This window comes from Aulonocara stuartgranti, assembly GCF_965226115.1.
Source record: "Aulonocara stuartgranti genome assembly, chromosome: 12".
In the NCBI taxonomy this organism is placed as follows: Eukaryota; Metazoa; Chordata; class Actinopteri; order Cichliformes; family Cichlidae; genus Aulonocara; species Aulonocara stuartgranti.
Window position 1 is genome coordinate 28,697,582 of NC_138948.1, and position 25,098 is coordinate 28,722,679.

At 42.7% G+C, this 25,098-nt stretch overlaps 1 protein-coding gene and 1 long non-coding RNA gene across 2 annotated transcripts in view; one reads left to right on the forward strand and one right to left on the reverse strand.

Annotated features, from left to right (window-relative positions):
- LOC309719252 (voltage-dependent N-type calcium channel subunit alpha-1B-like) overlaps window positions 1-25,098 on the forward strand; it is a 327,817-nt gene that overhangs the window by 55,455 nt on the left and 247,264 nt on the right. The window contains exons 5-7 of the mRNA XM_082555244.1: window positions 12,931-13,022; window positions 13,968-14,120; window positions 14,979-15,166. Of these exons, the coding sequence (XP_082411370.1) occupies window positions 12,931-13,022; window positions 13,968-14,120; window positions 14,979-15,166 (433 nt within the window). The remainder of the gene's footprint in view (window positions 1-12,930; window positions 13,023-13,967; window positions 14,121-14,978; window positions 15,167-25,098) is intronic.
- The window catches only part of LOC309719255, a 74,803-nt gene that overhangs the window by 882 nt on the left and 48,823 nt on the right, over window positions 1-25,098 (reverse strand). Inside the window, exon 2 of the long non-coding RNA XR_014280177.1 lies at window positions 20,656-20,703. This is a non-coding gene — a long non-coding RNA (uncharacterized lncRNA). The remainder of the gene's footprint in view (window positions 1-20,655; window positions 20,704-25,098) is intronic.

Consider the following 25,098-nt stretch of genomic DNA (forward strand, 5'->3'; position numbering starts at 1 on the left):
CTTCTAGATATCAAACTAAAATGTCATGAGCCCTTCTACAGAAGTGGCAGGATCCAACTATGACCATGTTTTCAGATTAGGTCTCCAGAATGTTAGAACTCAGGGTTCAGTGTGAGGCGATGTAGCTCCGGGCGTCGCCTGGCAACGCCAGTCACTTCCTTTTCCCTTCGTCAGTCATAATGAACAGTTTGGCCGGGTAGTGAAGCTGAGGCTGGAGCCCAAGGTCGTACAACTTCTTCATGACTCCGCGGTAAGCGGACTGTTGTTCCAGCACCTCAGGGCAGTAGTCCTCGACAATATGGATGGGGGTGTCCTTATATTTCAATTTACCCCATATTTCCCGAGCTTTGCACACAACGAGCTCACGGGTCTGGGAGCTATGGAAACAAACAACAACCGCTCGGGACTTTGCGTTGGGGCCTGGTCTTGCTACCAGCGCTCGGTGGGCTCGATCCAACTCCGGGGCCGTTTTCAAAATGTCCACTCCAAATATGTCCACAAGCATCTGAGAATAGAACACCGTTGGTCTGAGCCACTCAATATTTTCAGCGACCCCAAGAGGCGAATGTTGCGGCGGCTTCTGCTTTCAACGTTTCAACTTAGCCACCACGTCCTGGAGCTCCGCATTTGTAGCTGTGGCCGTAGTTTCCAAAGCCGTAATCCGTTGGTCACGGCTGTTGAGAATCACTCACTTTGTAGTGGGTAGTGAGAAAATTATTAAGTAGTTCTGATAAAAGTAGGAGCCCTGCGGAGAGAGACTATTCCGACATGCCATCAACCGGAAGTCGTATTCTAAATTGTTGACTCATTAAAGTAGCCACTTCCGGCAGATACAACAACTAAATACAGCTTTCTACAATAGAAATCAAATATTCTTTAGAACTGTTGCAGAAGTTCCCATAAATGTGTGGCACAAATGTGTGGTTGCTTTGCTTTCAGTCTTCTGTCTAGTTCAACTCAAACCAGCTCGATGAGGTATAAGTCTGAAGACTGTGCTGGCCACTCCATGTTAGTTTTGGGTCACTATCTTTCTGTAGGTTAAACCCCTGACCAACCAGGCACATGCCAGAAGGTATTGCACGCTGCTGCAGAATGCTGTGGTAGCTGTTTTGGTTCAGGGTGCCTCTCACTCTGTGCAAGTCACCGACCCTGGATCCAGCAAAACAGCCCCAGACCATCACACTTCCTCCTCCATGTTTGACAGTTGATACCACACACTGGGGAATCATCCTTTCACCTACTTGATGGAGAACAAAGATCCTGCATGATAACCCAGAGAAGATTTCAAATTTTGATTCACCAGTCCAAAATACCTTCTTCCAGTCTTCAGTAGGCCAGTAGCAATGTTTCATGGCCCAGGCAAACCTCTGTGTCTTATTTTGACATCTTAGCAGTGGCTTTCTTGCTGCATCTCGCCCTGTCAAACCTGCAGCTCGAAGTATTCCCTTCCCAGTTGAAACTGAAACTCACTTACTACACCCGCTTTCAAGCTGTGCTTGAAGCTGTTGTCCTGTGAGCCACCTATCAAGCAAGCTGTTAACTCTCAGAAACTTGTCCTCTGATTCAGTTGTGGCTTTGGGAAAAACTTTTCCTCCTTCTCTGGTGTGTTCCTCACCTGAGTGCGTGCTACTGTGCACAACCCGCGGGATTTCCACCCTCAAGAGACGAAAAAGGGGAACGAGTGCCGGCGTCCAGGTGAAACGGAGAAGGTACCGGAGGCTAGCTACTTGGCTGTGGGGTGACTCAGAATCAGAATCAGAATCGTGTTTATTGGCCAAGTATATGTGCAGACACATACAAGGAATTTGGTTCCGGTAGATGGTGGTGGCTCTCAAGCACAGCAATGTAAATCACACACACACACACACACACACACACACACACACACACACACACACACACACACACACACACACACACACACATATATGTGTCTATATATACACATTACACATACATACACATACATACACAAAGCTGTGTAAACTAACTATAAATAACTAATCTAAACTTATATACATAAAATACAGAAATGAAATGAGGTGGAATGAATACTACAGAACATAGAACAATACTACACTCTCGGTGCCTGCGACCAGTTCCTCTCCTGTTGTTTGCTGGGGATGTTACGCCGTCGTCTGGGACCTGAGCCCCATGGCTCGAAAGCAGTTTGCTCGCTCTGTGGCCATCATCCATTCTCCGTTTTGCTGATGACAGCTATGTCTGCTCATCAATCAAGGTTTTTCCCAGCTCTGGAGTTGCCAGATCCACATGTGTGCACAGGTGTTTAATTCAAGTGCCGCTGTGGTCAGCTGTAGATTTCGCAAATAAACAGTCATCAGTTCGGTTTGCCCTGCTTAACTTGGACTTGCTGCTGTTTATCAGGACAGAGTCACATGCAGACTGATGACCTCTGGTGGTGGTCAGAGGGTCCGGTGGCGCCTGTGTCCGGCAGCCTCGCCTCTGTCAGTGCGCCCCAGGGCAGCTGTGGCTACAATGTAGCTTGCTATCGCCAGTGTATGAATGTGTGTGTGAATGGGTGAATGACTGAATGTAGTGTGAAGCGCTTTGGGGTCCTATGGACTAGAAAAGCGCTATACAAATGCAGGCCATTTACCATTTACCATTTTACCTCGGACGCCTTTTCTTCATTTGAGTCACAGATGATGAAGGTCGGTTCTCTGAAAACATGTTATTGTATTTTAATCTATCGACCGCCTGGACCTGCCGGGGTCTTTCTAACTGATTTAATGACCTTCTGACATCGATCATTAAACTGGAGAAGGTTGTAATATTGGGAGACTTCAACCTTCATATTGATGATGCATCCTGTAACACTGCTGCTGAGCTCATCGCTATCACTCAGTCTTTTAACTTTAAGCAGCATGTTTCTGGCCCCACACATACAAAGGGCCACACACTGGATCTTGTTTTCTCCCTGTGTTTAAATATACATGATGCATGTGTGGAGGATGTCCATATGAGTGGCCATAGTTGCATATTCTTTAATTTGTCATTTTACGTGGATCCTTCACCTCCTAAACTGATGATCCACAGGTGGATTATGAACCAGGATGCTGCTAGAAGGTTCTCTGCCATGTTTGACCCTCGCTGGCTCAAGATGACGTGGATTCACTTATTTTGTCTTTTAACAATCAATGTCAATCTATTTAAGATACAATGGCACCTCTGAAACAAAATGTTGTCCATTCCTCAAATTTCTTTCCCTGGAGAAATGAAAATATTCAAAATTTTAGGAGATATTGTCGCAAATTAGAACGTTAATGGAAGGCTTCCAAGCTTGAGGTACATAGGGTACATCTCAAGGAATCAATTTTCTCACTTAACGACATGATAAAAAAATGTCAGAACTGAATATTTTGCTGATTTAATAGCTTCAAAAAAGAACAATCCCAGAGTATTGTTTGATACAATTAAGAACATTGTCTCTCCTGATATTCCTCATGTACCAGTCTATACAAAATCTGATTGTAATGACTTTTTTAATTACTTTGTTAATACGGTCGCTGCCGTCAGTTTAAATATTTCTCCATCATCCTCTCAGTATCACATTGACACCTTGCTTACCTCTGATACCTGGTCCTCTTTTACTCCTGTTACCTTACAGGACATCAGTGCTGTGCCTGGTCAGACTTCAAGCCACCTTGATATGCTTTCTCCATCATTTTTCATTAGTGTGTTTGACTCTATTGGCCCCTATATTCTGGAAATAATTAATACTTCTCTTTATACTGGCTCAATTTCCAGCTATTTTAAACAAGCTATTGTTGAACCAATATTAAAGAAACCAAATTTGGACCCATCTCTTCCAAGCAGCTACAGGCCAATATCAAAATTACCATTGGTGCCAAAGATCGTGGAAAAAACTGTTGCAGAACAACTTAACAACTTTTTGGAGAAGAACAATGTTCTGGACATTTTCCAGTCTGGTTTCCGCAAATTACATTCCACTGAAACTGCTTTACTTAAAGTGTCTAGTGACATTCTGATGGCAGCAGACTCTGGAGAGTACACTGTTCTGGTTATGTTGGATCCCACCTCTACTTTTGATACTGTCGATCACAGTATCATGATAAACAGGCTGAAGGACTTGTTGGGATTACTGTTGTTGTTTTAAAGTGGTTTATGTCGTATCTATCTGAGAGATCTTTATAATCTGTATGAATCATGTGTTGTCTGAAACATCAGTTCTGCCTTCTGGGATACCTCAAGGATACCGATTCTCTTTTTGTTGTATATACTCCCTCTAGGCCAAATTATCAGACGTTACAATAATATTTCTTATCATCTCTATGCTGATGACATTCAGTTATACTGTTCTTTCAAAACTTCTGAGTTTTATAAATTTTCCTGTTTAAATAATTGTCTGTCAGAAATCAAACAATGGTTAAAGGACCATTTCCTCCAGTTAAATGCAGATAAAACAGAAACCTTGACTACTGCACCTGAACACATGCTTTCAGCTTTTTAGACCCTTCATTTCAGTTGAGTCTCAGAAACCTAGGTGTTATATTTGACAGTTCAATTTCTCTTGAGAAACACTCTAAACAACTTGTCTGGAACTGTTTTTATCATCTAAGAAACATTTCTAAACTCAGACTACTGGTGTCAAAGCCAGAATTTGAGATGAGTATTCATGCTTTTATCTCTTCTCGTTTGGATTATTGCAATGGTCTTTTTACTTGTCTCAACAAATCTGCTCTGGATAGCCTTCGAACTGTACAGAATGCCGCGGCAAGACTTTTAACTGGCACAAACAAGAGGTCACACATTACTCCAGTTTTGGCTTCCCTTCATTGACTGCCAGTAAATTTTAGGGTTCACTTTAAAATTTTAGTTGTAACTTTTAAAGCTCTGCACGGTGAAGCTCCCCAGTATATCTTTGACCTGGGGCCCGTTCTTTGTACCTCGCTAAGTAAGTTAGCTGGATTAGATTGTTGACGATTTCGCGTGATCTTGGATCGTTCGGTTCCCCGAAGCTCATCCGGGACTTGCTGCCATAGCAACAGAGCCGTAAGCGTAAACCTGCTCGGGAGCAGGTTTACTTTATGTAAACAGGATTAGATCGCGGCTACTCAGGTATGTCCGCTTCATTTATACGAAAGCAACAGCGATATTCCACCACTGTTTCACCATAAATAAATAACATCAATGTAAATAAAGATAATGCAGTACCTGATCCATTTATTGATTTCACACAGATACATACAGGTCATTTCCTAAAAAAGGGAAATGTACTATTAACATTCTATTACATGTATGTGATTATTACAGATGTAATTCATATTTCAGAGTAGTAATTGCAAATTACTTTGTGTAATCAAGATGAGAGACCACGGCTATAAAAGCGAAGGTGGATTTGGGAAGCCTGTCGCAGCCATGTCCTGTCCGTATACGCGACCAACCCATTGCGGAAGGTGCAAGATTGATAAGGAGAGTCCTCAGAATCCAGCGTATATTGCGGGATAGACAGGATCCTTTAGCTCAGCGCGACAGTGTGCTCATAGAGAGATATCAATATTCCCGTGAGGGTATTATTCACTTAACCAACTTGTTGACGAGGGGGTGCAGGACCACCACCTGTCTTTTTTTTTGCTCTGCCCTTTTCTTGGTTGCTGTTATGAACAAACAAACAGATTATTTCAGGGTCTCTTTTCAAGAGACGAAAAGCAATATAAGTGATAAATATTACCATTCTGTAGACTATTCTTATATTTCACTTTTACTTGTTCCCATGTTCTAGTGGGTCCTGTTGTGGCTCTAATGTGTAAGGGGATATAATATCCATTCATCCATCCATTCGCTTCCGCTTATCCTTTTTCAGGGTCGCGGGGGGCGCTGGAGCCTATCCCAGCTGTCATAGGCCAACACACAGGGACAAACAACCATTCACACTCACATTCACTCGCACATTCACACCTAATGGTAATTTGGATTTTCCGATTAACCTATCCCCACAAGCTGCATGTCTTTGGACGGTGGGAGGAAGCCGGAGTACCCGGAGGGAACCCACGCAAACACGGGGAGAACATGCAAACTCCACACAGAAAGACCCCGGCCTGTTGTTGGAATTGAACTCAGGACCTTCTTGCTGTGCGGCATGGGATATAATATAACATAATATAATATAATGTAATATAATATTGGATAATATAGTGTAATATAATAAATCTACCCTACCGCCTACTGGTGTTGGCCAGAGGGGCTGATGGCGCGATATGGCAGCCTGGCTTCTGTCAGTCTGCCCCAGGGCAGCTGTGGCTACACCTGTAGCTGCCTCCACCAGTGTGTGAATGTGAGAGTGACTGAATAGTGGCATTGTAAAGCGCTTTGGGTGCCTTGAAAAGCGCTATATTAATCCACTCCATTATTATTGTTATTATTAAATCACTTACGAGTTTAATTTGTCAGCAACTTTCTGCCAGCCCTCTCTCCTTGCTTTTGCAGCCTTTGCAGTGTTCCCTTGCGTTTTAATTAAACTCTGAAACTCCTGAAATCCCTCACTCAAGAGTTCTTGCTCTGCTGCCGAAAAATACCGAGCGCTCTCCTTCGACATTTTCGCCGACCAATCAGAGGGTTGCCGATCAATGTTTCTACTATCGATGCGTAGCCCCTTTTACGACACCCAGTGATCTCACATTACTTCATCCAGCTGTACTAATCATCAACAGCAGGTGTGTTCGGAGAACCGGATTAGCGAGCTCACGGTTAGCGCGATGATTTGGTCTTGGATGTGTCATTTGATCTTGGATGTAGTAAGCGACGTACGAAGAACGGGCCCCTGTTGAGAACCTCATGCTTCATCGCTTAGGTCGCCAGGTCAGAGGTTACTGGTGGTCCCATGTACTAGGTTTAAAACACGTGGGGATCAGGCTTATCAGGCACTGGCACCAAGGCTGTGGAACTCCCTGCTGTTGTCTTTACGCTGTCTTGACTCTACTGACTCCTTTAAAAAGCAGCTGAAGACATTTTTATACAAACAAGCTTTTAATGAATTTTTTCACTGTTTTATATTATTTTAGTTGTACTTCTGATTTTAGTGTGAAGCACTTTGTGATTTTTATCTGTGAAATGTGCTATATAAATAAATGTTACTTACTTGCATTGTTAATTGCCCTTTCCTTGCCATTTTTGTAGCAACACACTACTCTGTACAATGCTTGTAAACTTGTACAATACTGTTCAACTGATGCTCACAAGGGTGTGTAAGTAATCCAGTAATCTAGAAAAGTTGGAACACCTGTAGGAATTACAGGGAGTGCAGAATTATTAGGCAAATGAGTATTTTGTCCACATCATCCTCTTCATGCATGTTGTCTTACTCCAAGCTGTATAGGCTCGAAAGCCTACTACCAATTAAGCATAATAGGTGATGTGCATCTCTGTAATGAGAAGGGGTGTGGTCTAATGACATCAACACCCTATATCAGGTGTGCATAATTATTAGGCAACGTCCTTTCCTTTGGCAAAATGGGTCAAAAGAAGGACTTGACAGGCTCAGAAAAGTCAAAAATAGTGGGATATCTTGCAAAGGGATGCAGCAGTCTCAAAATTGCAAAGCTTCTGAAGCGTGATCATCGAACAATCAAGCGTTTCATTCAAAATAGTCAACAGGGTCGCAAGAAGCGTGTGGAAAAACCAAGGCTCAAAATAACCGCCCATGAACTGATAAAAGTCAAGCGTGCAGCTGCCAAGATGCCACTTGCCACCAGTTTGGCCATATTTCAGAGCTGCAACATCACTGGAGTGCCCAAAAGCACAAGGTGTGCAATACTCAGAGACATGGCCAAGGTAAGAAAGGCTGAAAGACGACCACCACTGAACAAGACACACAAGCTGAAACGTCAAGACCGTGGCTGGATTGGTAAAGGGCAGAGAGCTCCAGCCCGACTCAGATGCCAGCAATGTGGAGGTGGAGTACTGGTTTGGGCTGGTATCATCAAAGATGAGCTTGTGGGGCCTTTTCGGCTTGAGAATGGAGTCAAGCTCAACTCCCAGTCCTACTGCCAGTTTCTGGAAGACACCTTCTTCAAGCAGTGTTACAGGAAGAAGTCTGCATCCTTCAAGAAAAACATGATTTTCACGCAGGACAATGCTCCATCACACGTGTCCAAGTACTCCACAGCGTGGCTGGCAAGAAAGGGTATAACAGAAGAAAAACTAATGACATGGCCACCTTGTTTACCTGATCTGAACCCCATTGAGAACCTTTGCTCCATCATCAAATGTGAGATTTACAAGGAGGGAAAACAGTACACCTCTCTGAACAGTGTCTGGGAGGCTGTGGTTGCTGCTGCACGCAATGTTTATGGTGAACAGATCAAAACACTGACAGAATCCATGGATGGCAGGCTTTTGAGTGTCCTTGCAAAGAAAGGTGGCTATATTGGTCGCTGATTTGTTTTTGTTTTGTTTTTGAATGTCAGAAATGTATATTTGTGAATGTGGAGATGTTATATTGGTGTCACTGGTAAAAATAAATAATTGAAATGGGTATATATTTGTTTTTTGTTAAGTTGCTTAATAATTATGCACAGTAATAGTCACCTGCACACACAGATATCCCCCTAAAATAGCTAAAACTAAAAACAAACTAAAAACTACTTCCAGAAACATTCAGCTTTGATATTAATGAGTTTTTTGGGTTCATTGAGAACATGGTTGTTGTTCAATAATAAAATTATTCCTCAAAAATACAACTTGCCTAATAATTCTGCACTCCCTGTATACTGCAACATGAGAATAGAGCAGCTGTGATAGAATACAGCATGAATCAATGGTACAGAAGTGGGGGAAGCAAGAAGAATGAGTTGAATAAAGTTTGACTTATCTGACTGCTTTGTTTCTGTTAATGTGCCTTATAATCCCGTGCACCTTATGGTCCAAAAAATACCTATTTGACTTATTATTAGGCACGCTGCAGTTTAATGTTAGTGGATATTATACATAGTTATGCTCAGGATATGTCAGCCCATTTCCATTGGAAATGCCTTTTGGTTAAACTTTCAGCAAGGAATTTGCATTTGCATTGTTATATTTTTATATAGCTTTAATGCACATAAAAACAGCTGCTTGTTTAAGTAAAAATAAATTGATGGGTTTTTTTGCGCTAGTAAAGTTATGGAGTTATATTTTATGTTTGTTAACCTATTATAATATATTATAATTCAATTATATCGTCAGTTATATTGTTATCGCAACTTTTCAAATATATATTGTGATAAATATTTTTGGCCATATTGCTCTGCTCTAATACCTGGGATAGGTTCCAATCCCCTCCACAACCCTAATAATAATAAGCCCATGATGGATGAATGCTTTAGTAAACAATTCTGCTAGTCTGTTGCAAATATTGTTATGGACTTGATTATTTTCATAGACAGGTTTTTTTTTAAATTGCACATGAGCCAGTGGCTACCATCTTTGATCAGCGTACAAAAGTGTTTTTGTTGATTAAGACATTATGTCATAAGAAAAGTCTTATTAACATGTTTACCTGACACTTAAGTATTAATAGAGGAGACTGCTGTCTTACACATTTTTCATCTTCATTCAGAGCCCTCGTGTCCTATGGATGGAGGCATTGTGAGTCTTGATGTGAGCAGTTCTATTAGAATAAAAATGTCTCTTCATAGGATCAGTGACTCTAAACAATTTTTGATTGATTGATTGAATGAGAGTTCTGTAGCAGCTCAGCCACAAGTCACACTAAGCTTATAAGATGTTCTGCTGTGACCAATTGAAGTTTACTTTTAGAAGTGGTGTTTGTTGTTTGGGCTGCCCCTCCTCCCTGCTGTACTCCACTCTGCATACCAAAAATCCACCATTGCTATTCTACATGTCAAGGTTTCAGATTCATGCACACTCTGTAATGTCTTGAAGTTGATTTGAGTCCAGCTGGCAAACTGAAGTAACCGGACACAGTTTAAAAAGGGATACACTTGTGTATTTCAAGATCCCACAGTTCACACTGCATGTCTATCCATCCATCCATCCATCCATCTTCTTCCGCTTTATCCAGGGTCGGGTCACAGGGGCAGCAGCCTAAGCAGAGAAGCCCAGACCTCCCTCTCCCCAGCCACCTCCTCCAGCTTATCCGGGGGGAACACCAAGGCGTTCCCAGGCCAGCCAAGAGATATAATCTCTCCAGCGTGTCCTGGGTCTGCCCTGGGGCCTCCTCCCGGTGAGACATGCCAGGAACACCTCACCCAGGAGGCATCCTTGTCAGATCCCCGAACCACCTCAGCTGGCTCCTTTCGATTTGTGGAGGAGCAGCGGCTCTACTCTGAACCCCTCCCGGATAGCTGAACTTCTCACCCTATCTCTAAGGGAGAGGCCAGCCACCCTTCGAAGAAAGCTCATTTCCGCCGCTTGTATCCGTGATATCGTTCTTTCGGTCACTACCCACAGCTCGCGGCCATAGGTGAGGGTAGGGACATAGATCAACCGGTAAATTGAGAGCTTTGCTTTTACACTCAGCTCCCTCTTCACCGCATACTGCAGCCGCAGCACCAATCCGTCTGTCGATCTCCGGCTCCCTTCTCCCATCACTCGCGAACAAAACCCCGACATACTTGAACTCCTCCACTTGGGGCAGGAACTCATCCCCGACCCGTAGTGGGCACTCCACCCTTTTCCGGCTGAGAACCATGGCCTCAGATTTGGAGGTGCTGATCCTCATTCCCGCTGCTTCACACTCAGCTGCGAACCGTTCCAGTGCGAGCTGGAGGCCATCACCCGATGAAGCCAACAGAACCACATCATCCGCAAAAAGCAGAGATGAGATTCTGAGGCCACCGAAGTGAAAGCCCTCCGCCACTTGGCTGCGCCTAGAAATCCTGTCCATAAAAATTATGAACAGAATCGGTGACAAAAGGCAGCCCTGGCGGAGCCCATCACCCACCGGGAATGAGTCCGACTTATTGCCGGCAATGCGAATCAAGCTCTTGCAATGGTTGTACAGGGATCGAATGGCCCGTAGCAATGGGCCAGACACCCCATACTCCCGCAGCACCTCCCACAGGACACCCCGAGGGACATGATCGAATGCCTTCTCCAAGTCCACAAAACACATGTAGACTGGTTGGGCAAACTCCCATGCACCCTCAAGTATCCTCGAGAGGATAAAGAGCTGGTCCAGTGTTCCACGACCAGGACGAAAACCGGATTGTTCCTCCTGTATCTGAGGTTCTACTAGCGGACGAACTCTCCTTTCCAGCACCCTGGCATAGACTTTCCCAGGGAGGCTGAGGAGTGTGATCCCCCTGTAGTTGGAACACACCCTCCGGTCCCCCTTCTTAAAGCTGGGGACCACCACCCCGGTCTGCCAGTCCAGGGATACTTCCACTGATCTCCACGCAACATTGTAGAGGCGTGTCAACCAGGACAGCCCTACAACGTCCAGAGCCTTCAGGAACCCGGGGCGGACCTCATCCACACCAGGGGCTCTGCCACCAAGGAGTTGTTTAACTGCCTCAGTGACCTCGCCCCCCGGAAATTGGCATTCCCTGCACACCCTCACTACGCGTTTAGGTGCACCGGGTCTGTCAGGTGTCCTACCCCGCCACCTGATCCAATTCACCACCAGGTGGTGATCAGTTGACAGCTCAGCCCTTCTCTTTGTCTGAGTGTCCAGAACTTCTGGTCGCAGGTCTGGTGATACAATTACAAAATCGATCATCGACCTGCGACCTAGAGCGTCCTGGTGCCACGTGCACTTATGGACACTCTTATGTTCGAACAAGGTGTTCGTTATGGCCAAACTGTGATTTGCACAGAAGTCCAATAACAAAACACTGCTCAGGTTCAGATCAGGGAGGCCGTTCCTCCCAGTCACGCCCCTCCAAGTCTTGCTGTCGTTACCCACGTGAGCATTGAAGTCTCCCAGTAGGACAACAGAGTCTCCAGGTGGAGGACCTTCCAGCACCCCACTTAAGGACTCTAAGAAGGCTGGGTACTCTGAACTGCCACTTGGCGCATAAGTGCAGATGACAGTCAGGACTCGTTCCCCGACCCTAAGGCGCAGGGATAAACCCTCTCATCCACCGGGAAGAACCCCAACGTACCGGCAGCAAGCCGAGGGAATATTAGAATACCCACCCCAGCCCGCCGCCTCTCACCAGGGGCAACTCCAGACTGAGACAGAGTCCAGAGTCAGACAGAGACGGAGTCCTGGCAATTGGGACATTCCATGTCCCAATTACCAGTCTTGGTAGCCAGGGATCAGTCCGCCAGGGCCTCCGCTCCTGCGGGAGGATGGGCCCATGTCCCCTTTTCGGGCTGTGCCCCATGGACTAAGGCCCAGCCACCAGACGCTTGCCCTCGGGCACCCTCCCCAGGCAGGGTAAACTGTTCCTTCCATGTTTTTCTCATAAGGGTCTTCTGAATTGCTCTTTGTCTGGTCCCTCACCCAGGACCAATTTGCTATGGGAGACCCTACCAGGGGGCAAAAGCCCCCAGACAACATAGCCCCTGGGATCCCTGGGACACGCAAACCCCTCCACCACGATAAGGTAGCAATTCACTGAAGTAACTGGACACAGTTTAATTCATCGTACTTCAAGATCCCACAGTTCACACTTCATGTCAGGTTAAAAGAAGTCTGTAGATGTCTGTGATCACACTGTATTGCGACATAAATCAGTACAAGGGTATGACACCTTTTCTAAAGCTTTGTGTGCCCCAGAAGCACAATACAAGCCATAATTGTGAATTGGAAGAAGGGAACATATGCACTTTTCATAAATTTCCAGTTAAATAACTAGACAACATGGGTTTTGGTCAGTGAGTTTAAAGAACATCCCACTGCTAAATTATACCAGCTTTTTTTGTGATGGTACCATACCAAAACAAGGCTATAAACTATACAGCTTAATGTTATTGTTGAATCCATGCTGTTATTGTGTGTAGGATCCTGGCCACTGTGGGGGCTGACTTTGATCTGAGAACATTGAGGGCGGTGAGAGTGCTGCGACCACTCAAACTTGTCTCCGGGATTCCAAGTAAGTCCACTTCACATTTTAATACATGTGCTGTCTGTGCTAATGGTCATGATGTGGTTAGCATGTTACAGCATTATAATAGGTTAACAAACAAACAACTACTATACTGCAAAAACATCTGTTCTGAAGATAAATTGCAAAATTTCACAGCTTTTTAATTTTAGTGGTGTATACCTTAAGCCAGTGTACTATACAGTGTATAGGAGTACTGTGCTACAGTGTATATGAGCATTTCTATACAGTATATTGAAGTACATCCATACAGTTTATAAGAGTGCACTTTTAGTGCCAAGAGCCACACTCAAGAAAAACATCTGGTGTAAAAATAGGAGGGGGTCCACTTTCCCTCTTGGGGGAATACTCCCATAGGTTTTAAATCTGGGACTCTCCACCATTTGACCCTAGAACTTATGAATCTTCTCGGATGACAGGTGAAACGTCTTCCTTAGATTAACAAGTAAATATTTTTCCTTAGCACTACAGTTCCTCTGCATCTTTTGGACAGAGGCAAAATGACAAGGAGACTTGGTTGTAAAAGAAAAATTCAAAGGATATTGTAAATATCTAAGGAGCTTGGAAAGAAAAATGACTGGAGTTCTTTATGTTTCTCAAAGACTTTTCAATAGCAATCACGTGATCAACAGTGGGTCCACGACCCTCTTAAGGGACAACTTCCACTAGGGCTTGAATACCTGCGACTCTTCATCATTTGGTCTTAGAACTGAAGAAGCTTATCGGGTGAGAGGTGAAACGTCTTCAAGAAACTTAAAGAAGTCCAGTCACTTTTCTTTCCATGCTCCTTAGATTATCATGACTGAATGACTGAGAACATACACAGAATTACTGCAAATATATTTTGATAGCATTATGGTATGCTTGTATGTTACATTACATATGCAATCAATCATGGCTATGGCTAATCTTACTTCTCTTGCTTTGCCTCAGGTCTTCAGGTGGTTTTAAAGTCCATCATGAAAGCTATGGTACCACTGTTGCAGATTGGCCTGCTGCTCTTCTTTGCCATCCTCATGTTTGCCATCATCGGCCTTGACTTCTACATGGGGAAATTTCATCGCACCTGTTTCCGGATTAACACAAGTGAGCAAATGTTATAGAACCTTAACCATTCCTATGTGTTTTTTAATGAAGATAAGGGGTTGAGTGACACATTTTGAATTCCCCCCATATAAACAAAAATATGATTGTAATAGAAATTATGCAGTGAAGCAAGCTCCAACAGGAGAACGAACAATTAATTGTAAAATATGTTCCCTGTGATGTGTGTGATATTCTTTTATATCATCAGTCAGACTTTCTCTTACATAAATTTAAAGAATAAAATCCAAATAATCACATTGTCCATCAGAATCTGTGAGCTGTCGGCTTTCAACCCCGACCGCATGTCTGTGTACGTGCTGCCGGGTGAGAAAGCCAACATCTCACTGATTCTGATGTGTTTGTCCGTGCTTTGTGTTTATGTCTTTTTGCGGAATCCGTTTACCTGCTCTCGTTTGCTGTTTTAGCTGTTTGGTGGTTGTTGAAATTGTTTTGTGAGGTTTAGCCTGAGATTCTGGCGTTTCTGGTAAAACACATTTATATTTAAAAATTGATTCAGGATTTTAATGAATCAATATTGCTTTATTAAAGCTAAAATCGATTTTAATCAATAAATTGATTATTGAAACCCACCCCCTATATTTAAACCTTTTGTTTTCTTCTCCCCAGCCTCACAATCTCCCTCATACCCAGCTGTGTGGTCCCCTGTGTGCCTCTTCGTTTAGAGTTATTCATGTCCCAGTATATTCTTTTCCTTGTGTCAGCAATAAAGCAGTTTTGGAGTTACTTTCCACGTCTTGGAGTCTGCATTTGGGTCCACATCCTGCATGCCACACAGCGCACTGTGACAATTTCTAAAAAAATACCTTAGTCTGTCAATGTGTGTCTTTGTGGTTACAGGTGAGCAGACTGCAGATTTCCCCTGTGGCTATGAAGCTCCAGCAAGGACCTGTGCCAACGGCACTGTCTGTAGGGAGTATTGGATTGGACCCAATTTTGGCATTACCAATTTTGACAACATCCTCTTCGCTGTTCTCACCGTTTTCCAGTGTATTACAATGGAGGGATGGGTGGATATCCTCTACAATGTGAGTCCAGTTGTGGGGACATAAAAAAAGATCTTTGGCCATATATTTTGTTGGTTTACCTCAGGGCAGCAGTATCATAATTTTATTGTGTTAAAAAACATATGTACATGTGTATACAATACAGGGTATTATATCAGCGTCAGAATAGGCATTCACTGATTACTACACAGCACTAAAAAAAAAGCCCACAATAAGTGTTACTTGAGAAAAAATGTTCCCATGCAATCTGGGGCTATAATTATATTTCACATAATTCTTACACGATAAAACACAGTGAGCTATGTTTTGTTTGGCAAACACTAAAAAAGCATCACATGCAGTATGATATATAGGTATAGAAATTGATAAGAATTTAGTGATTCCGATTCCATTATCGATATCATGTACTGACTGATTCCGTATCAATTTTCTTGTCGATTCTCATTGGGTTCTGATTGGCTCCACTTTGAGAGTCACCAGTTTATTTAGAAGTAAAACATGAATATATCTAAAGTAATGTGACTTTGGTAGATCATGTTTTTCACAAAGGAATTTAAATGACAAAACCATCTTTATTAAAGAGATCGCTAAAATAAATCAGTCCTTTTTTATTCCAATCCAGAAATGTCTGGGATGGCACAAAAAGATGATTAGATGTTACTGGAGAGAAATTAAATATCCAAATTAAAGTACTTTCCAAATTGGCGCCAAATCTTTATAAAATTTTGGACCACCAGGCACACCAATATTTAGCTGAAAAGGGGCAGTCAAAATTGAAATAGGTGAACTGTTGTTTTTGGTTCCATATTTACCCAGACAGGTCCCTCTTTATCTGCAAACCTGGTAATCCATTATGTTAACTTAAAAATATAAACTGCCCAACAATAGAATACACAATTAGGCAAACCTAATCCTCTCCAAACATGACTTCTTTATTCGTGCAGGTTTTTTATTCCATGTAAATAAAAGAAATATTGCAATCTAACTGGAAGAAAAATAGGAATCATTTTAAATAAATACAGAAACCTGGGCATTATAGTCATTTTTACTGTGTTTATCCATCCTGCTAAGGACAATAGCAATTTTGACCACCTATCTAGGTCATTTTTGGTTCCTCCTAAGTAGGGCAGGACAATATGCCCAAAAATATTTATCACGATATATATTTGATAATTTGCGATAATGATATAACTGACTATATAATTGACGCGAGACAATATACTTTACAACTCCACAACTTTATTAGTGCAAAAAAACTTCATCAATGTATTTTCACTTAAAGAAGCAGCTGTTTTTTATGTGCCTTAAAGCTATATAAAAATGTAACAGTGAAAATGCAAATTCCTTGCTGACAGTTTAACCAAAAGGCATCTCCAGTGGAAATGGGCTGACATATCCTGAGCATAACCATGTATAATATCAACAATACTTAAAAGAGGTTATACACACACAAAGCTGTAATATTATGTTGAAGCACAATACGTATTACTCCGCGAAGCTCCCAACTACGGTAGACGTAATGCTTTGACAATCCATCAAGCGGTGCGGCTTTGTAGCTTAGCAGGGTCGTACGAAAACATTTTTTGACAGATTTTTGAGTGCCGTGTACCAGATAAAATCGGTTCTGTAATAGCGCTAATAACAACGGCCAGCTTGCATGCTCTACCAAAAAATGTGCTTTGATGTGTATCTGACGGATGAAAGCCAAACCAGTTCCATACCACTGAAGTTGCACCATTTTTACAAACCAATTCTGGTTCATCTGTTTCATTCAACAATCTGCTTTCCCCCTTCTCATTCTCTGTCGCCGCCATGCTTTTTCCGCCATGTGCGTATGAAAACAAAGTCTTTTACCTAGTCTTTTACATATTCTATTGCGATATTTCATTTTCTTATCATTGCCTAACATTATACCGGTATTACCGTGAACTGTATGATATGGCCCAGCCTTACTCCTACAATAGACTTGTAATTGTATGGATGCATAGAGATGATTGAACCAGTTATTTCTAATCCCTGGGAGGTAAATTTATCCTTTTTCAATTTTAAAGGGCAAATTTCTATAGTTGATTTACCTTGCTAAATTATTTATTTTGAAACAGATAAAGAAGTAGGACATGCCACTAATTGGATCTAATATTAGCAGAAGTAGATCATCTGTATAAAGCAGAATTTTGTGGTTTACCTTGACCCTGGACAGTAGTCTTAATCCTACTGTCTGATCTAATAGCGATTGCCAATGGCTTGATTACAAACAGATAAGGAGCACGGCAACAGCCTTGCATTGTACTGATGCAGCCATAGGTACTGAGTATAAAACTGTAATCCAGCTATTAAATTTTGGCCCCAATCTAAAATGTTTTAGAAGTATAAATACGTAAGTCCATTCTATTTTGTGAATGCCTTTTCAGCATCAACACTTAGAACAACTTCAGACTGTGTTGCTGAGTGAGGGGAGGAACTGAACTACACTGAACAGGGTCCTTATCTTTTTTAAGTATGACTGAGATTATGGCCTGAATAAGTGTTTTTGACTACTTTCCGTTTTCCAGGGATTCATTATACACCGTAAAAAAAAAAAATCCTAAAAAAACCAGTAATTTCTGGGAAGTGGGGCGCTAAAATAATACCAGAAAATAACAGAAAATAACTTTTTCATGAAAATACGGTTATTTCCAATAATTACAATACAGTTTGTTGCCCTAATTTTACATGCGATTTTGCCCCTTTTCAAGTGCTTTTAAACATTAAATTAGGAACATTTTAATGTGATTAAACAATGAACTTACCTATAAACAAGGTCAATGAATGCGGCAATATGAATAATAATACTTAAATGTACAGAAATATACAGTTAACAGTTGGTTTAAATAATAATGGATTGCATTCATATAGCGCTTTTTGAGACCCTCAAAGCGCTTTACAATTCCACTTTATAATTCCCCTCTGACCATCACCAGTAGGTGGTAGGTGAAGTGTCTTGCCCAAGGAGACAACGACCGCGAGTGTCCGAGCCGGGGCTTGAACTGGCAACCTTCTGATTACAAGGCAAACTGCCAACTCTTGAGCCACAATCACCCTAAATAACAAGAATAATAATAATTATTTGATGTAAAAAAAAGTTTATAAGAATCATTTTATATATTTTTCTCCATAGCATTACATTTGAATTTAACAGTTCAATCTTTCAAATAATGGAATAATGAAATTATGATACATTTGTGAATGTATTTTAACAAACTAAATATGCATATGTACAGACAAATACATTTTAAAAACAAGAAAATTATGTTCACAGTCTATTTATGTAAATTTAATGATATTCCAGAAGAACAGTACAGAACTGTAAAATACACAGTAAAATACTTTTATATTACAATTGTTTTTACAGTGTAAACTGATTTCAAAACAGGTGCGAGCTTTAAGGGTATTCCCTGTAAAACTCGATGGGAAATCATTATGTGCCTGGTGCACTGCCTGTTCGAGATAGCTTAATAGGATTACTTATTTCCTCAAGTGACAGTGGCTGCTTTAAGGATGACTGAGCCTCTAGAGAGATTTTTGAATATCCAGAGAGTTGAGAAATAGGTCTGTTTCTGATGCATTACCCTCTACTTCTGATTGGTATAGGTTAGAATAATATTGTTTAAACCAATCATTAATGTCGTGATAGTTGTATGATATTAAGCCAGGATCCATTTCACTTCCTGTAATCATTTGCCCGGCTGACTTTTTTTTTAAAACCGAAGAACAAGAAGCCTACCTGCTTTATCTCCATGTTCACAATAAATCTGTCTGGATTTTAGTATATATTTTTTTCACCTTCTCCATCATAAGAATATTTCGTTCCATTTGTAGTAATAATTTTTCGTTGAACAGATCTGGTGTGGGTGAACCTCATGTCACCTATGGACATCTCCCATGTTCCTCACCAGCGTTTTAACATCCTCAGAGTGTACTTTATTCTTATATGCTACATAACTGATAATTTGCTCCTAATGTAAACCTTCATAGACTCCCACAGAATGTCCCTCGGCAGCTCCTTGATTTCATTAGTTTTCAAGATGAAATGTTTGGAATTATTTACATAGAAGTAGCTGAGGTTCCACGTTATCTGTAAAAATAAAATGGAATAAGTGGAAGTAGTTCCACGTGTGTGTGTGTGTGTGTGTGTGTGTGTGTGTGTGTGTGTGTGTGTGTGTGTGTGTGTGTGTCATTATTCATTGCAGGTTGGATATTGAATAAGTTACTGCTACTAATATAATACAAATACCTTTATTGATGGATAATGTATCTATCAACTTTAAACTGAAAAAGATTAGATTTGTCACGGCGAGTTGAGTGAGCCGTGTGGAAGAAAGAAAAGGAGGATCCAAATGCAGGCACTTGTAAAGGTGTGAGGGTGGTTTATTAAACACAAAATAAAAATAGGCAAACGGCAAAAGGAACAGAAGGCTATCTAAACTGAAAACAACTAAACTAGTGAACACAAACCAGGACATGAACATGAAGGAGGATACACAGCGGAGAATGACGACGGATGACAGCAGGGATAACACACAGAAGGAGCACGGTGGATACACAGACGGACCAGCAACTACAATAACAGAGGACGCGACTTAAATACACACAGAGAAACACAGGGAGATTACACACAGGTGGTGGAGTAATTAACAGGATGAGACAAGAGGTAAAACTAAACACATTCACAAGAGACGCAGACCTTCACAATAAAACAGGAAACAAGACCTCACTACACAAAGACGCCGACTTGACACTGAGAGACAGACTGAATATAACACATGGAACCTAAATGCTAAACATGAGACACAAATCCTGAAACACAAATAAACAGAAACATGGAACTCTAACAATAACAATCATCGTAGCCTCAGAGAACAAAACAATCATTCAAAAATAAACCAAAACATAATAATGGATTGGATTTATATAGCGCTTTTCAAGGCACCCAAAGCGCTTTACAATACCACTATTCATTCACTCTCACATTCATACACTGGTGGAGGCAAGCTACAGTTGTAGCCACAGCTGCCCTGGGGCAGACTGACAGAAGCGAGGCTGCCATATCGCGCCATCGGCCCCTCTGGCCAACACCAGTAGGCAAGTAGGGTAAAGTGTCTTGCCCAAGGACACAACGACCAGGACAGAGAGCCCAGGGATCGAACCGGCGACCTTCCGGTTACAGATGCGATTCCCAACCCCCTGAGCCACGGTCGCCCCATAAGAACACAAAACGCAGGGTCGAAACTGACCCAGAACCGTGGCAAGATTGGTGTATGGCTGTAGTCACTGTGATTGTCTGCTTTCTGTATTAAAGTGGACCAACTGTATGGCTGACGGGCCACATGTAGGTCTTTGGTTCTCTCTGAACAACTTGCATGTAAGTAATTAAGTATACATCTTAGAGTTTGTTGCAGTTTAGCCACTAAACAGTCCCCATCAGAAAAGGGTCTTTTTTGTATTTTTTGGAGGGAACTCACAGTACTCACAGTATGCCGCCAGCTGCTTAGACCTCTTCTCTCCAGCCCCGGTGCCTACTGAAATAGGGAAGGCATGATTAGATGATGTTCACCTCCTCTGACAGCAGCCTCCCACTGACACCACACCTTGAATCCACTGCTCCACCACTCCTCTGCAACTAAGCCACACCCCATCACAGCTATCCCCCCAAAATGTGAGCTCACATTAAAAAACAAATTGAAAAAAATAACAAAATGAAATGTGAAAAAGTTTACCCAACAGCAACTGAAGTAATTGTTTTCTAGATTATATTATCAGTTGTGGAAAATTATGACCTCTTGTTCTATAGAATCTTTCTTCAGTTCTTTGAATGTTGCGAGTATTTGGTGATACAAAACAATGTAACAGCATTTCAATCTGGTTAAGGGAATGAATTGCAACACCTTGATTATTTTCTTTTCTAGCAATTGTGTTATAGGTTTGCTGGTGTCCTTGGGATCTTTAATCTCTTGCTTGACTCAATTTTTCCCAAATATCCTCACATTTGAATAGCTTGGTATACAGAAGATGCAAGCAGTGCTAGCCAATAGATTCTCCTTCAAAGAAAAAGTTTAGCCTTTCTTCTTCGTTATAAACTTCTACACCTCATAATTGTAGTTCATTGAAGAAAGAGTCAGGACAAAAAGTCACTTGTTAAGAAAAAAAAATACTAAAACGGTTTAATTACTAATGTAGTTTCTAACAGGGAAAGGGAGTGATTCTGGACATGCGCATTTAAAAAAAACAACAATTTAGTTTTTAAATGTGGAAAAGGCCTAAGACTGTGATCCTATACACCACGGGTGTCAAGCTCCAGTCCTCAAGGGCCAGTGTCCTTACTTCTGGTTTTATGTATTTGTCATTTATTTGTCATTTTCGTATTTTCTACTGAGTAGGGTGTTTTCTTCAGTATACTTGCACAGGCAAGTAATTCTATCCATTTGACAAGTAATTCAAAACTACAAGTCCTCTGAGATGACCGCGACGCCACACTGCCCCTTTGTTTACAGTCGAGATCAGCTACTGGGACTTCGGCAGTTTAGCCACACTGGCGTCCCCACTGGCGTCCCCGCTGGCGTCCCCGCGGTGATCAAAAGGATTTACCACGGCTGCAGAGCCGAGAAGGAACGACAACTGAAGAGAAAAAGATTTCGTCCTGCTCTCCCGTCAGTAGTGACTGGTAACGTCAGACCGATTGCTAAATAAAATGGACAAGCTCGTGACGCTAACGAGGACGAAGAAACTTTTCTGAGAATGCAGTGTTGTGTTTTTCACAGAGACATGGCTGCTAACACGCTGCAGGCTTATGACATCATCAGCTCTGCGACAGCAGACCTTCTGAATCGAAGCCCCTCCATGTTTGTGGCTGTAATGGGCAATTTCAACCACACTAACCTCTCCACTTTTTTACCTACATTCAAGTATTATGTGGACTGCAAAATCAAACACTATACCAATGCTACTGAGGCATTCACCTCCATCCCTCTCCCTCCTCTAGGCAGGCCTTATCACAACCTTGTCTACCTCCAGCCCCTTTACAAACCTGCCATTTAGAGACAACCTCCAGCCATAAAAACTGTTAGACTTTTTAGGGATGCTTTGAGTCAACAGACTGGGATTTTCTTTATGACTTTCATGGGGACAATATAGCTAATCTCACAGGCTGTGTTACAGATTATATTAATTTCTGTGTAGACAAGGTGGTTCCCAAAAAAACCATTTGCTGCTTCTCCAACAATAATCCCTGGGTAACCAAAGACATCAAAGCTACACTAAACAAGAAAAAGAGAGCTGTTAGAAACGGGGACAAAGAACAGTTGAACCTGGTGCAGAAGGAGCTGAAAGCCAAGAGTGCTGAGGGAAAGGAGTCCTACAGAAGGAAGCTGGAAAGCAAACTCCAAGAAAACAACACCAGGGAGGTGTGGAATGGAATGCGGGCCATTACTGGCCAGAGACAAAAGACAGGTGTGGGAATGGAGGGGGACGTTGAATGCACATTCAACAACAACCTAAGTCTGCACTTCAATAGGTTTGATTGCCCTGCGTCTCCTGTCTCCACTCCTAGCTCTTCCCATATTTTCCTCCCCCCTCTCCTCCCCCCTCAGCCTGTCTCACTCTGTCCCTTTCAGCAGATGACATCAAAAGAGAACTGGGCAGACTCCAGTCCAGTAAAGCTGCAGGCCCTGATGGTGTCAGTCCCAAGGTGCTGTGCGTGGAGTTCTACATCGGATCTTCAACATGAGTCTGAACCTGCAGAGGTTTCCATCACTCTGGAAGACATCCTGCCTGGTCCCTGTCCCCAAAAAGATCAATCTGTCGACCCTCAGTGACTGCAGGCCAGTGGCTCAGACTTCACATGTTATGAAGATGCTGGAGAGACTCATCCTGCGTCCGCTGGTGCAGCCTTGGCTGGACCCCTGCATTTTGCTTATCGACCCCGTATCGGTGTGGAAGATGCCATCATCTACCTGCTGGACCATGCTTATTCTCATCTGGACATTGTTGGGAGCACTGGTCATGTTCTTTGACTTCTCTAGTGCTTTTAACACAATCAGACCATCACTGCTGGGGAATTCGCTCACAGAAATGCAGGTGGATGCCCCACTGGTAGCTTGGATCACAGACTATTTAACAAGTCTGTTAAATAGGGTGAAGAGCTGCTGGTCGGATAACATCCTGAGCAGCATGGGGGTGCCAGAGGGGAAGGTCCTGTCACCCTTCCTTTTCACCCTCTACACATCTGACTTCAGGTACAAGTCTCAGTCATGTCATCTGCAGAAATTCTCGGATGACTCTGGGCTGTATCAGGGACGTACAGGAGGAGGAATACAGGAATGTGGCGGACAGGTTTGTTGAGTGGTGTGAGCTATCTACAAACTATCTACAACATAACATCATAAAAACAAAGGAACTGATCATGGACTTTAGGAAGCCTGCTCCTCCTCCTACCCCTGTTCCCCATCAAAGGGGCTGAGGTCGTGGAAGACTACCGGTACCTGGGGATACACATTGACTGTAAACTGGACTGGTCCAAGAACACTGAATCGGCTGAGTCGGCTTTTCCTACTGAAGCGCCTCAGGTCCTTTAATGTCTGTAGGAAAATGACCATGTTCAATCACTCTGTGGTTGAGAGTGCTGTGTTCTTTGCGGCTGTGTGCTGAGGCAGTGGGGTGAAGACAGCTGATGCCAACAGGCTGAACAAGCTGGTTAAAAAGGCTGGTTCTGTCCTGGGTGTCAGACTGGAAATCCTGGTGGATTGTCTGAGAGGACAATGCTAAAAAAGCTCCTCAGTATCATGAACAACTCTTCTCACCCCATGTACGCCTCGATTATCAGAGCACACGCAGCAAAAGACTCATCTCCCCAAAATGCAGAACTGACCACCACAGGAAATCCTTCCTACCTGTGGCAATAACACTGTACAACTCCTCACTCTATAGATGACCTTTAGGATTAATATTAATGTAACTTTGTTTTATTTTTTCTCCCAGTATATGCTGCTACACTACTTTTTTTAATTCTTTTTTTTTTTGGTATTCATTTTGCACAAGTACTGCATGGCGCTGTGGTAGCTGTTTCAGTTCAGGGTCCCTCTCACTCTGTACAAGTCACCGACCCCAGACCATCACACTTCCTCCTCCATGTCTGACAGTTGACGCCACACACTGTGGCACCTACTCAAAGACATACAAAGTGATGAACTGAAGACTTCAAATTTTGATTCATCAGTCCACAATGCCTTCTTCCAGTCTTCAGTAGTCCAGTGGCAGTGTTTCATGGCTCAGGGAAGTCTGTTTGTCTTATGCTTAGCAATGGCTTTCTTGCTGCATCTCATCCTGTCAAACCTGAAAGTTGAAACTAAGACTTACTTACTATGACCACTATCGAGCTGTGCTTGAAGCCGTTGTCCTGTGAGCCACCTGTCACGCAAGTTGTTGACTCTCAGAAACTTGTCCTCTGATTCAGTTGTGGCTTTGGGTATCCCTGACCTGTTCCTGCCAGAGTTTGTTTCTGAGTGCCTTTTGATGGTGAAGGAAACTGTACTCACTGACACCTTGACATTCTTTGCAATTTCTCTGTAGGAAAGATGTCATGGGTTACTCTCAGGATCTACACGCAGAGGACTGGAACAATGGGGCTTAACTTGTGAGACATGAAACACATTATGGATATGCATGGTCCTGGGGAGCTTGAGGTGCACAGAAACGGGATAAACAATGGAGTCTACTTTGAATGGTCCAATAAAGGTGGGGGAACGTTTTTGTGATTCAGTCCTGAGAGGTACATACCGAGTCGAGAGCCAAACCTTCTGTCCAGAGGAGTATGCCGGGGCGGGGGTCCAGTGGCGATCCGCCAGCTGTTTGTTTCTGTCTGCAGTGCAAAGAAGGGCAGCTCTAGTGGGCCGCCTTTCACGCCGACATCGCTGCAGGTG